The sequence below is a fragment of the Schistocerca americana genome, chromosome 7 (assembly GCF_021461395.2).
Source record: "Schistocerca americana isolate TAMUIC-IGC-003095 chromosome 7, iqSchAmer2.1, whole genome shotgun sequence".
Classification (NCBI taxonomy): domain Eukaryota; kingdom Metazoa; phylum Arthropoda; class Insecta; order Orthoptera; family Acrididae; genus Schistocerca; species Schistocerca americana.
Genome location: NC_060125.1, coordinates 361,524,276 through 361,538,272, shown reverse-complemented (window position 1 = coordinate 361,538,272; position 13,997 = coordinate 361,524,276). Strand labels below are relative to the sequence as shown.

Sequence of the window (13,997 nt, the reverse complement as noted above, 5' to 3'; positions counted from 1 at the left end):
CAAAAGTTAAGCAATCTCTTCATTGTGTCTATTTGCGTGCATGTGTGTTTCCTGCTTCTGAAGAAGGATTTTTTGTTTGAAAGTCACACATTAAGCAATCTCTTCATTGTGTCTGTCTGCAACTCAAGAGAAAGAGATCATATATGTAAGAGAGGGTTCCAGGACTAAACAAAACCCACATTAAGGCAGAAAAAAGCTTCTACTAACCACACAGCAGCAGTCGCCAGTGCCAACAAATGGTGAAATCACGTATGTAAAAATGTTACCGAAGGTCGTACGGACAATTCCAACTTGACATGAGGAAACAGCACAGGGATAACCTGACAGTCAACCAACAATTCAGTTAGCTATTTTAATAAGAATTTACAGAAAAGGAATTATGATAAATCATGAGGACTAAGGGAAAGAGTAAATTTGAGACTTCTATTGTATAAGCACAATGAAAAAAGATTTGTATGACAACTGATTAGCAAATTATTGTTTGCAGTCAGCTGAAGGCTCCCAAAAGTGTACAATTATGTACAAAACCTTGCTGCAGTTTGCTAGAGCATAGATCAGTTGAATCAGTTCTCAGATAGGTTTCTGATCATATATCTATGCAACTCATTGTAAAGATTTTATGATTTTTCTGTTTATTAATACAATAAGTATAGCAGCACAGACTGTGGACTGTGATTCCATTCACACTTTTCTTTTCTTTTTTTGAAAAGAAATTTTTTTTATACATTACAAATCACTGAGTTTAACTAGATCATTAATCCCAATAAATATTCAAAATGGCATCCTGAACTTCTACTAACTTCATTAGTTAATGAGATCCACTGCTTATTCATGTCCAATATCCAATTGATGCATCCATCTGCAGCAACAAAGAGGAAGAGAAAATATGGTAAGTCTGGAGGCCAATAAAATCTATCCATTGTATTTTCACAGGTAATTCACACACATGTTAACCATATGCACTCTTGATATGAGTCTGCCAGGTAAGCGTTACGGTGCATTATGCGAGATCTTTGATTATGTGGGTTTGTTTTGTATGCGAGCCTTGAAAATGTTTCTCATCATTTCCTCTGGCCTCATAACACATTCAGCAGCCAGACATTTACCAAGTCTGCAAAAACTGAATATTTAACATATTTACTTTACCTCTCTTTTACATCTACCCCTCAACAACTTCACCAACCTCTCTCTCTTTCTCTCCCCCTCTCAAATGGATTTTATTCCTCTGATGTTTTCATTGAGGCTCACACCACCTGAGGCAACTATGCATCTTACTGGACAAATGCTTCAAAAGTAGCACCTCTTTCCCACAATCACAATATACAACACCGTCCCCAATAACTACTCAACTCCACTCCAAGAAGCCCAGTATGCATTAACTACTTAATGTCCTCCTCCTCGCATATCCTAGCCACAATCAAACCACAAGTGCAGTCCTAAACTTCTCATCTAGGCCCCTCTTTGATCCTGCGACATCTGTTCCTTTTACAAACTAAATCTTTAGCTCACAACTGTTCCTAACGACCGTATGCCATCCATCCAGACTGAGCTGCAGAAAATCTTATAAACTCCCTCACAAGAAATCACAACTTTATCCACAGAATTCCTTGCCAGTCCTAGCCCAAGCATGCCAACCTTTTACCTACTTCCCAAAATAAACAAACACAGCCATCCTGGTTATCCTGTTGCAGAGGGCTTCAAAGTCCCTATCAAACACATCCCAGTCCAGGTAGACCAGCATCTCAAGGGCATCTCCCATGACACACAAAAGATAACCACAATCTCCTGAAAAGTTTCAAATCCATTCTTATCCCTCTCCCCCAACATCCTTGTCACTGTTGATGCATCCTGCTTTACATCAAAATCCCACATACACATGGTGCCTCAACCTTTCTGTGGTTGTACATGCACTGTAACTCATGTACAAATACACCAACCATGGAAAGCAGTCCCCTTTCGACAGCTGTTATTCTGGCTATGAACAACAGTCTGTTATACAGCCATCAATTGCAACACATAATAATTTTGTACAAAGGTTCTGGCACAATGTAAATACTTCAGGAGTAAAGTAGACCACTCACCAAAAGGCAGAGGTGTTGCTGTCAACAGATGCAAACACAAAAAAGAAAGAAAGCTTAATAGCTTTCAGAGTAATCTTTTTTCGAGCTAGAGTAAAAAGACAGACACTCAGGTAGACAGACAGATAGAAAGAAACGCACGCACACGCGCGCGCGCGCGCGCATGTGTGTGTGCGTGTGTGTGTGTGTGTGTGTGCAGATGCCTATGCCCTCATGTGGCACTGAGTGGACACGCAATGCTAGTGCTGTGTTTCAGCGGGTGGACTAGGGTGGGGTGGGGATTGTGTCAGGTGGCATGGGCAGAGAGAGAGAGAGAGAGAGAGAGAGAGAGAGAGAGAGAGAGAGAGAGGCAGGAAGCAGAGTTTGGGGGTGGGGGGCTAGCCGTTCAGAATGAATCAGCTGGTTTGCCAGCTAGGAATGCAGGAGGGTGGAGTGGCAGTTGTGTGGGATAGGTGTGTGATGCATAGTTGTCAGAGCCTTTGGGGAGCAGTGCACACTCAAGGTAATATGGGGAGGAGTTGGGAGGAATCGATATGATGAAAGGAATGATAACTGTCCCTATGTCACCTTCATTGTGCACCACTCCCATAGGCTTCGACAACTGTGAATCACGCACCTAGCCTGCGCACCTGCCATCCCTCCCCCTCTCACACCCTAGTCAGCAAACCAGCTGCCTCCTTCTGAGCCACTAGCCATCCAAACCCAGCCCATTTCCCTGCCTCTCACATCTCTCTACCTCTGCCCACCCTATCCAAGACAATGCTCACCCCATTGTAGACCACCTGCCGAAATGCTGCACTAACATTAAAATCTAAAAGTGTAGATTCTTAATCCAAACTTCACATCATGTCGTTTCCATATTTTCTTCTAAGGTCAAACACTGATTTTGTTTACATCATCCACGCGCTGTTTCAGAAGAGAATGTGTAAGTTTCCAAAAGAGTCTGGCAACACCCTTCACATATTATTACCATTCCCTGATATCCATTAACAGCATAGCTTATTTGGTCACACAATCACAACTGACATGATGTACTACACTTTTTCCACATTCCACACTAGTGAAAGAAATGTATGTTTTATAAGCAGTCGAAATGTGAATAAAAAGTTCATTTTCAACCCTCCAGTATTTTCCAACAGTGTGTATTCATAAGATCAACAAAATGGTCTTCCTGCACATTAAGGCTACCATGTCTCGCATCCATAGTTACATTTAACAGTGTTCCATAAACGCGTGACACCACTGCCTCATATTTCCTCCAGTTACTGCATAAGGCCCGTAATCAAGGCATGGTTCACAACAACTTTCAGCCACATTATCCCCGTCAACAATGAGTAATCAAATAAACAATCACTTCTGATTACTGCAGCTAAACACAGAAAAAGTGGTAATACTATGAAGAAATATTGACAGATAGTATATTTGTACAAGTAGCAAATAATGCAAAAGAAATAATTATTGGATGTAGACTCTTATGTGTACATTCATAATTTATTTTGAAAAGGGTAGATTCTACTCATCATATAGCAGAGATGCTGAGTCGCAGATAGGCACAACAAAAAGCCTGTCAGAATGTCAGCTTTTGGTCAACAAGATCTTCGTCAAAAATAGACAACAGAGGTCATACTGGCCCAGTCTAACCTCAGCAGCCAGAGACAATAGTGGTCGTGTGCGTGTGTGTGTGTGTGTGTGTGTGTGTGTGTGTGTGTGTGTGTGTGTGTTTTCTTTATTTTCAACGAAGGCTTTGTTGGCTGAAAGCTCACTTTCTGTTAGTCTTTTTGTTGTGCCTATCTGCGACTCAGCATCTCCGCTATATGATGAGCAGCAACTATCCTTTTCATCATATCATCACATTCCACCCTGGATTCTCCTCTTTTTCATCATTTATTTGTAATCGATAATGATAGAACACTATTAGGAAGAGAAAATATTCATTTGTTCATATTTTCTGTGAATTAGCAGTGGATAAACAATATATTCTGAAAAAGTTAATTGATTCTTAAACTTTAGTGCATTACAGTGTAGCATATCACTTTGCTGATGTTATGTGTTGCACAACCATCTGATGAGCCGACAAATATGAACCATGGACCTTGCCACTGGTGGGAAGGCTTGCGTCCCTTAGCAATGCAGATAGCTGTACTGTAGGTGCAACCACAATGGAGGGGTATCTCCTGAGAGGTGATGCAAATGTGTGGTTCCTGAAGAGGGATAGCAGCCTTTTCTGTAGTTGCAGGGGGAACAGTCTGGATGATTGACTGGTATGACCTTGTAACATTAACCAAAATAGCTTTGCTGTGCTGGTACTGAAAACAACGGGAAACTCTAGCTGTAATTTTTCCAAGGGCATGCAGCTTTACTGTATGGTTAAATGATGATGGTGTTCTCGTTATCAGGAGAAACAAAACTGGCATTCTACGGATCGGAGCATGGAATGTCAGATTCCTTAATCAAGCAGGTAGGTCAGAAAATCTGAAAAGGGAAATGGATAGGTTAAAATTAGATTTCGTGCGAATTAATGAAGTTCGGTGGCAGGAGGAGCAAGACTTCTGGTCAGGTGAATACAGGGTTATAAATACAAAATCAAATAGAAGTAATGCAGGAGTAGTTTAACAATGGGGAAAAAAAAAAAAATAGGAGCACGGATAAGATACTATGAACAGCATAGTGAACGCATTACTGTAGTTAAGGTAGACACAAAGCCCACGCATACCACAAGTTTATATGCCAATTAGCTCCGCAGACAATGAAGAGTTTGAAGAAATGTATGATGAGATATAAGAAATTATTCACACAGTGAAGGGAGATGAAAATTTAATAGCCATGGACGACTGGAATTCGATAGTAGGAAAAGGAAGAGAAGGAAAAGTAGAAGGTAAGGAATGAAAGAGGAAGCTGTCTGGTAGAATTTTGCACAGAGCATTAACTTTATCACAGCTAACACTTGGTTTAAGAATCATGAAAGAAGGTTGTATACGTGGAAGAAGCCTGGAGACACTGGAATGTTTCAGATAGATTACATAATGGTAAGACAGAGATTTAGGAACCAGGTTTTAAATCATACTACATTTCCAGAAGCAGATGTGGATTCTGACCACAAGCTATAGGTTATGAACTGTAGATTGAAACTGAAGAAACTGCAAGAAGGTGGGAATTTAAGGAGATGGGAGCTGGATAAACTAAAAGAATCAGATGTTGTAGAGTGTTTCAGAGAGAGCATTGTGGAACAATTGACAAGAACAGGGGACAGAAATATAGTAGAAGGAGAATGGGTAGATTTGAGAGATGAAATAGTGAAGGCAGTGGAGAATCAAGTAGGTAAAAAGATGAGGATTAGTAGAAATCCTTGGGTAACAGAACAGATATTGAATTTAACTGATGAAAGGAGAAAATACAAAAATGCATTAAATGAAGCAGGCAAAAAGGAACACAACCAACTCAAAAATGAGATTGACAGGAAGTGTAAAATGGCTAAGCAGGGGTAGCTTGAGGACAAATCTAGGATTTAGAGGCATATATCACTAGGGGGTAAGATAGATACTGCCAACAGTAAAATTAAAGAGACCTTTGGAGAAAAGAGAACCACTGGTATGAATATCAAGAGTTCAGATGGAAAACCAGTTCTAGGCAAAGAAGGGAAAGCAGAAAGGTGGAAGGAGTACGTAGAGGGTCTATACAAGGGCATGTACTTGAGGGCAATATTATGGAAATGGAAGAGGATGTAGGTGAAGATGAAATGGGAGATATGATACTGCATGAAGAATTTGACAGAGCACTGAAAGAAAGTCGAAACAAAGCCCCGGGAGTCGACAACATTCCTTTAGAGCTACTGATAGCCTTGGGAAAGCCAGCTGTACCGTCTGGTGAGCAAGATGTATGAGACAGGCGAAATACCCTCAGACTTCAAGAAGAATATACAAATTCCAACCCCAAAGAAAGCAGGTGTAGACAGCTGTGAAAATTACCGAACTATCAATTTAGTAAAAATACTGACATGAATTCTTTACAGACAAATGGAAACAACTGGTAGAAACCAACCTTGGGGACGACCAGTTTGGATTCTGTATAAATGTTGGAACACGTGAGGGAATACTGATCCTATGACTTATCTTAGAAGATTGATTAAGGAAAGGCAAACCTTCGTTTCTAGCATTTGTAGACTTAGAGAAAGCTTTTGACAATGTTGACTGGAATACTCTCTTTCAAATTCTGAAGGTGGCAGGGGTCAAATACAGGGAGTGAAAGGCTATTTAGAATTTGTACAGAAACCAGATGGCAGTTATAAGAGTCAAGGGGCATGAAAGGGAAGCAGTGGTTGGAAAGGGAATGAGGTAGGGTTGTAGCCTATCCTCGATGTTATTCAATCTATACATTGAGAAAGCAGTAAAGGAATCAAAAGAAAAAATTGGAATATGAATTAAAATCCATGGAGAAGGAATAAAAACCTTTAGGTCTGCTAATGACATTGTAATTCTGTCAGAGACAGCAAAGTACCTGGAAAAGCAGTTGAACGGAATGGACAGTGTCTTGAAAGGAGGATATAAGATGAACATCAACAAATGCAAAACGAGGATAATGGAATATAGTCTAACTAAATCAGGTGATGCTGAGGGAATTATATTAGGAAGTGAGACCCTTAAAGTAGCAGATGTGTTTTGCTATTTGGGGAGCAAAATAACTGATGATAGTTCAAGTAGGGATGGTATAAACTGCAGACTGGTAATGGCAAGAAAAGCATTTCTGAAGAAGAGAAATTTGCCAACATTGAGTATAGAATTAAGTGTCAGGAAATTTTTTCTCAAGGTATTTGTATGGTGTGTAGCCATGTATGGATGTGAAACGTGGATGATAAATAGTTTAGACAAGAAGAGAATAGAAGCTTTCGAAATGTGGTGCTACAGAAGAGTGTTGAAAGATGAGATGGGTAGACCATGTAACTAATGAGGAAGTACTGAATAGAATTGGGGAGAAGAGGAATTAGTTGCACAACTTGTCTAGAAGAAGGGAACGGTTGGTAGGACATGTTCTGAGGCATCAAGGGATCACCAATTTAGTACTGGAGGGCAGTGCGGAGGGTAAAAATCATATAGAGGGGGACCAAGAGACAAATACATTAAGCAGATTCAGAAGGATGTAGGGTGCAGCAGTTACTTGGAAATGAAGAAGTTTGTACAGGATAGAGTAGCACAGAGAGCTGCATCAAACCAGTATCTGGACTGAAGACAACAACAAAGTTCATTTAAGCAATGAACTGGTACAGCCTGTTGTTTGGAAGTTTGTTTTCTTTATGTGGATGTGTTCTGGAGTGGACAGCCACAGTGTATCTACCAGCTGGGACAATAATAGCAGTCTTATTATGTTCACAATAATTGCAGCTTGCACGATTTGTTCCACAGAGTCAGGTCCTGCCTTGGAGATATGTGTGACCTGTGGAAGAATGATGGCTGTGACAACCACAATGATATCACAGGATCAAGGGAGAAATTGTTATCTGTGATACTCAAATGGAATCTGTTAAATTGTACAGGCTTTTTTGGATATAACCCATATTAATATATTTGTGATTTTCCAAGTAATAAGCAATCTTTGATATGCACAGTCATTGTAAATGAGAGTTTAATATACAGCACCTCATTTCCGAGAGGTGTTGCATTTATTTCAAGAATCTGGACACTGGATTGTACTCTTAACATCCAGGAATAACTGCAGTACTTTCAGAAACCCAAGTCTGACAGAGAGATATTGGGGAGTGCGAAGAAATAGCATAGTGACAAAATGAATAATATGCAACCATAACTCCAGAGTTAGCTTTACATCACTACTTAATATCATGAAATTAGCAATGGAACTTAACAGCTTTCAAATTGTAACTAACTTTGGAATTCATAAGAACAAAATTACTGACATTTGATTTTGTAGGATATATATCTTCTACTCAAATGAAAATTATTTCCATTAGTGATATGCAACACATTTCCCATTTATTATACTTGGCCTCCCTGTTTTGAGTAAGCAATTATCTTACGTAGCATCAGTGTTATATTTACAGGATATATGTCACTAAATCAATCAAGAATTTTTGACAATGGTACCAAGTATAAATGGCTATTTTTATCTGTAACTACTGCAACAACAAAAAATTTATTAAAACTTACCACTATCAGTACCATCAGAGTCACCAAAATACCACGATTGCCTCACATTATTTTTTGAAGGTGAAAATCGAGTCATCTTCAAAGATGTTGATTCAGCTGACAAATGCAACAACACAGTTACATGTTTGCTTAATTTACCAGCTGGCTTTAGTTTTAATACTGGTTTCAATGTATTGCCACACCATGTATGGAACATCACTTCCTCAAGTAAATCACTCTCTTGTAAATATGAAGCCAAGTATGCAAGGTACAAGGCACGTTTCTGATGATACCTCTGGTTCAAGTAATCAGTTTTTAGGAAGCATGCCTACACTTGCAAAACAAGAGAAATGTCATAATTAGTAACAGTTAACTAAAAACACAAAAAAATGTATAGTAACAGAAATTAAATCAGAAGAATGACTCCTGATGCACAACATGCAACAAGTGTGTAGATGCAAGATTCAAAGAAAACAAAAAATGTTGGAAATGAAGGCTCAAATGGCTCTAACCACTATGGGGCTTAACATCTGAGGTCATCAGTCCCCGAGACTTAGAACTACTTAAACCTAACTAAACTAAGGACATCACACACATCCATGCCCGAGGCAGGAGTCGAACCTGCAACTGTAGCAGCAGTGTGGTTCTGGAGTGAAGCACCTAGAACTGCTCGGCCACAGCGGCTGGCTTGGAAATGAAGAAATCTAAAAAGTTAATATTATTTGCTATTCAGCATATACCACAGTGTAACAACTAGCAAACTGTAGTACACTGAAACCAACTTGATCTTTTGGAAGAAAATGTTAAATCATTGGCAGATAAAACCACACATAAAGAATGCAACTGTGAGACCATCATAAAAATGATGAATTACAAAACAGGGAAGTGTTAATAAAAATAAATAGTACGTAGAAAACTTTAAAAGTATCAGATCATAACTTAAACTCCACTTATACTTTCCTTAACTGTATTCTTCATTTTACAAAAGTCATGATTAAATCACACATCAATTATAATAGCTGTGCCATTGGTTCCCATGAAGCAGCAACAGCAATAATGAGTGTTGTCTATCCTGACGCAGATCTTCTTCAGATCTATCACTGGAGCAGAACTGTATTTGTACACACTAGAAGTTCTACTTGTAAATGGGCAGAAAAATGTATAAAAGACAGTAGTTGTTCAATCCAAAATTAAGCATTAACATGTAGATTTTACCCTTTCACTGCTCAAGTTGACTTGTCATGCTTACCACTCCCCAGATGCTGATGACATGTTTAAACACAGCCCTGGGTTTTCCTTAAGCGCTATCGATGTGTTTACACATCCCGTTCCGTCAACTCTCTCAATACTGCAAATGAATTGCTTCTACATCTCAGTGAAAAAACAGTTTCGAGTATTTACTGTACAACATATGTGCCTCACTGCATGCTATCATTTGTGGGAAACCTCGTTTTGATATCTCAAAGTGTTTATGAAATATGAAAATTGTTATGACCACAATTCCCAATGCGCAGGGATGGAATTGGGCATGCGGCATGAAGCCATCCGCCAGATATAACAACCAATAGCTCAAAAACAAAACGAGGTCTCATCCTGCTCTCAATTTTAAATAAAGTTTCAACATCTTATCTATATTTCATACACAGAAACGTAGGAGCCAAAAGCCAACCATATGCAAAGCAAATGCAATGATTTTTACCTCTGTAAATTCTTTAAAATTTCGTGCAGTGCCTTATGTAATTTAATGGTGCACAATAACTGTGGCAAATAGCAAAAGAAATTAAATCCTTTATCAAGCAAAGGTATCAGACAGTAAAATGTGCAAAAATCAATATTCTTCAGCAAACAGTTTTCTTAAAATCAGATGTGTATTTTGTAGCAGCTGGAACACTTGTCTCTCAGCACAGGTTGCACTGTTAGGGTACATGTATGTTGCAGCTTCACCGTTGGCAATTCGCTGCTCGCTGCTGGCACATTACACCTCACTGCCCGCCAGGAGCCTTGTCGAATTTATGCTGCAGCCTCACTGCTCCCACGGATAATTACAATGCAGCTACTCACACAGCTAGCAGAGTGCTTGTGGAAGCAAATGCAGCACTGCTGGAGTAACCTTGGAGCAGCCAATCATGGCTCAAGTTCCAGTAGATACAGCAATGGTTGCAGTGCAAAACACAAATCACCTTGATATCATGGTCTGGTGAAGATTGGATCAAGTGGTGCAGTGAGCAGCAATTGTGCGGGTTAAATGGGCTGGTAAGACACAGCGGATGTGAGACATCATCGCTGGGTCACACCACTGAGCATCACGGTGGTGGAATAAATGCACCCTTATGTGAGCAATAAGGTAACATCAAAGCTGCACACAGTACAGAATACGGAGAGCATCTATGTAGCAATCAAGAGTTAACTAAAGAACAAAACAATCCATCTTGTTATCCCACCAGTTCAGGATGATTTAATTGTTTACAGCATCAATTTCCTTTTCTTTACACAAAGGGGTATAAGTTCAAAAACAAGTAAAAGCGAGACAAAGAATAGTAATATCTTTATGTTAGCGAAAGTATGTATGTCTATTAAGAATTCTTTAGACAGTATGACTCTGTACATTTGCGGGTTAACATGCATAAATATATAGAGCCTCTGAGCAGAAGGAAATAAGTGATTTGTCCCTCTAATCCCCCAGTTTCCTAAGTCCCTCTCATCCCCCAGTTTTCTAATATAAACAAAAAAGGTTTACATCCATATACACTCTTCTGAATAGACTCAGATAGCTCAGGTTCCTGGTATCACTGTTGTCTTTCCTGTTGCTTTTGCTATCACATTATTGACATTGCATTAGCAATATCATTATTATTATTATTATTATTATTATTATTAGTTCAAAGAGGTATTCCTAGCATTATTCAGGCTTGTTAATGCATTTGTAGTGAAAATTTGCTTCGCAATGGTATTACTTGTCTAAATAAAATGCCTTATTTCAAGTGCATTAAGAGTGACTACAATTAGTCAAAGGACTCAAGATAGTTTGTATGTGCAGAAAGGGTGATGACAGCTCACAACAAGAGGAAACAACATTTTGCTGTTGCCAATGTTTGCATCAGTATGTCATTGAGGCAAAATTCTGAATTCAGTCTACATCAATTTCGATGATCCTAATGCTCTCAGACACTTTTTTTTCCCTCTCTGATAGATTCAGGCCCAGAAAGACTTTGAAAATTTTTGTCAATTCTGACAATGAAGATCTGACATATGTGCAAGGATGAACTTCTAGTTCAACAGAAATTGATACTGAAACAGAAGATACTGGGAATACTAAGTTCAGAAATAACCAATCAGGTGGTAAAAGGTTATCCCCGCTACAACCCTCGCTCAACCTAAAAAAAATGGTTGGTCATGTGACAGGAAAATCACAAAAGAGAAAAATAAACAGAAAGCAGTGGAAAACAAGAGTCACACAAGCAGTACTTGGAAATGAATGAACACAAACCCAAGTGTGAGGAACGTTTTGCAGGAAATGAAAGGGGAAGGACTGAAGCATCCTGGTAGATTGAACTGTGTGTGCTAGACTAGAATGCAGACCCGGAGCCTATGCCTTTCATGGGCAACTGTTCAACCAACTGAGCTGCCCAGGCATGGCTCACAAACTGCTCTCACAAGTTTACTTTAGACACGTCTCTTTCCTATGAGTATGGGTTGTGAGTTGTGCTCAAATAATTCGAATGGTCGAGTAACTGCCTGTGAAAGACAAACATTCTGAGCTCAAATCCAATTCTGGCACACAATTTTAACCTGCCAGAATGTCTCAAACTGGTGCAGGATCCATTTCCAAGTGAAAATTCATTTTGGAGAGGAGAAGAACTTTTTTTGAGGATTTTGGGTTACTTGAAATTATTCTAAACACACTCATGCCTCAAACTTTATCACAACTGCAAAAAATCAGGCAGCAAAGAAAAAAAGTTGAAGATATAACAAGCAGAAAATGAGATTATTAAACCATCTATGAGTCAATGGGCAATTACTCACCATTTCTACAGCATGGACTCCTGACATTAGTAAAATGTTTATAACCACTGTTGTTACAAAAACATAAGCTTCATTCTCCAGTATTATTGATGGTGATGGCGGTGACAACACAGGGCACATTCGCTTAGAAACCAACTCACTGATTCAAAAGTCAAGTGAGTCAGGCAGCCACACATCTGATACCAACATATGGAAGCCACTATATGAGAACACCTTCATCAAAATGTACCTCAAGTTTCACTCCAAGTTATCAGTTATCACAAATATATGGAGAGTACACCCGCATAGAAGAGTAGCCTTTAAGTTTAAGTGTGTACATGAATGTTTCACAAGTTTAACATTTTTATCAAGCAACCACACTTGTTATGAGCTTTATGAGCAAATTTTCCATGTTTTAGAATAATTGAACTTGGAGCTTCAGAATGATTTAACTGTTTATCTAGAATTGGCTGATGTGGCATACAACACAACAACCATGCATACAGGAAGTCCTTTAACTGTTAAAACTAAAGTAGCTATCACTTTTGACATGCTGTAGTGCCTGCCTGCCACTTTGCTAGAATACATTTCATAATTTAATATGGCTGCAAACTGTCAGCAGTGTCTGTTCCTTCAGACATGCTTGCAGGTCTCACAATTAAAGCTTTCAGCCATTGGCCTTCATCAACAACACACACACACACACACACCACACACACACACACACACACACACACGTGCGCGCGCACGCACGCAAATGCAACTCAGACGCATGACTGCAGCCTCAGGCAACTGAAAGCACACTACGAGCAGCAGGACCAGTGCATGATCGGAATGGTGACTGGGTGGGGGTAAGGAGGAGACTGGGGTGGGGAGTAGGAGGGATAGTATGGTGGGGGGTCGCGGACAGTGAAGTGCTGCAGGTTAGACGGAGGGCAGGGGAGATGTGGAGAGGGGGGTAGCAGAAAAGGAGAGAAATAGAAAGACTGGGTGTGGTGGTGGAATGACGGATGTGTAGTGCTGGAATGGGATCAGGGAAGGGGCTGATGGGTGAGGACAGTGACTAACAAAAGTTGAGGCCAGGAGGGTTACGGGAACGTAGGATGTATTGCAGTGAAAGTTTCCGTCAGTGCAATTCAGAAAAGCTGGCATTGGTTGATAGGATCCATATGGCACAGGCTGTGAAGCACTCATTGAAATGAAGGATATCATGTTTGGCAGTGTGTTCAGCAACAGGGTGGTCCATTTGTTCCTTGGCCACAGTTTGTGGGTGGCCATTCATGCAAACAGACAGCTTGTTGGTTGTCATGCCTACATTGAATGCAGCACAGTGGTTGCAGCTTAGCTTGTAGACAGCATGACTGGTTTCACAGGTAGCCTGTGATGGGATACATAATGTTAGTGACCGGACTGGAGTAGGTGGTGGTGGGAGGATGTATGGGACAGGTGTTGCATCTAGATCTATTACAGGGGTATGAGCCATGAGGTAAGGGATTGGGAGCAGCGGTTGTGTAAGGATATACAAGTATACTGTGTAGGTTTGGTGGATGGCGGAATATCACTGTGGGATGGATGGAAAGAATAGTAGGCAAGACATTTCTCATTTCAAGGCAGGCCGAGAAGTAATCGAAACCCTGGCGGAGAATGTAATTCATTTGCTCCAGTCCTGGGTGGTACTGAGTTACGAGGGGAATGCTCCTCTGTGGCTGGATGGTGGGACTTTGGGAGGTAGTGGAAAGATAAGGAACGGGAGATTTATTTTCGTACAGGTGCGACGACCGTG

At 40.0% G+C, this 13,997-nt stretch overlaps 1 protein-coding gene across 1 annotated transcript in view; it reads right to left on the bottom strand.

Annotated features, from left to right (window-relative positions):
* LOC124622323 (nucleolar protein 6) overlaps nucleotides 1–13,997 on the bottom strand; it is a 136,827-nt gene that overhangs the window by 63,435 nt on the left and 59,395 nt on the right. The window contains exon 6 of the mRNA XM_047147998.1: nucleotides 8,234–8,540. Within this exon, the coding sequence (XP_047003954.1) occupies nucleotides 8,234–8,540 (307 nt within the window). The remainder of the gene's footprint in view (nucleotides 1–8,233; nucleotides 8,541–13,997) is intronic.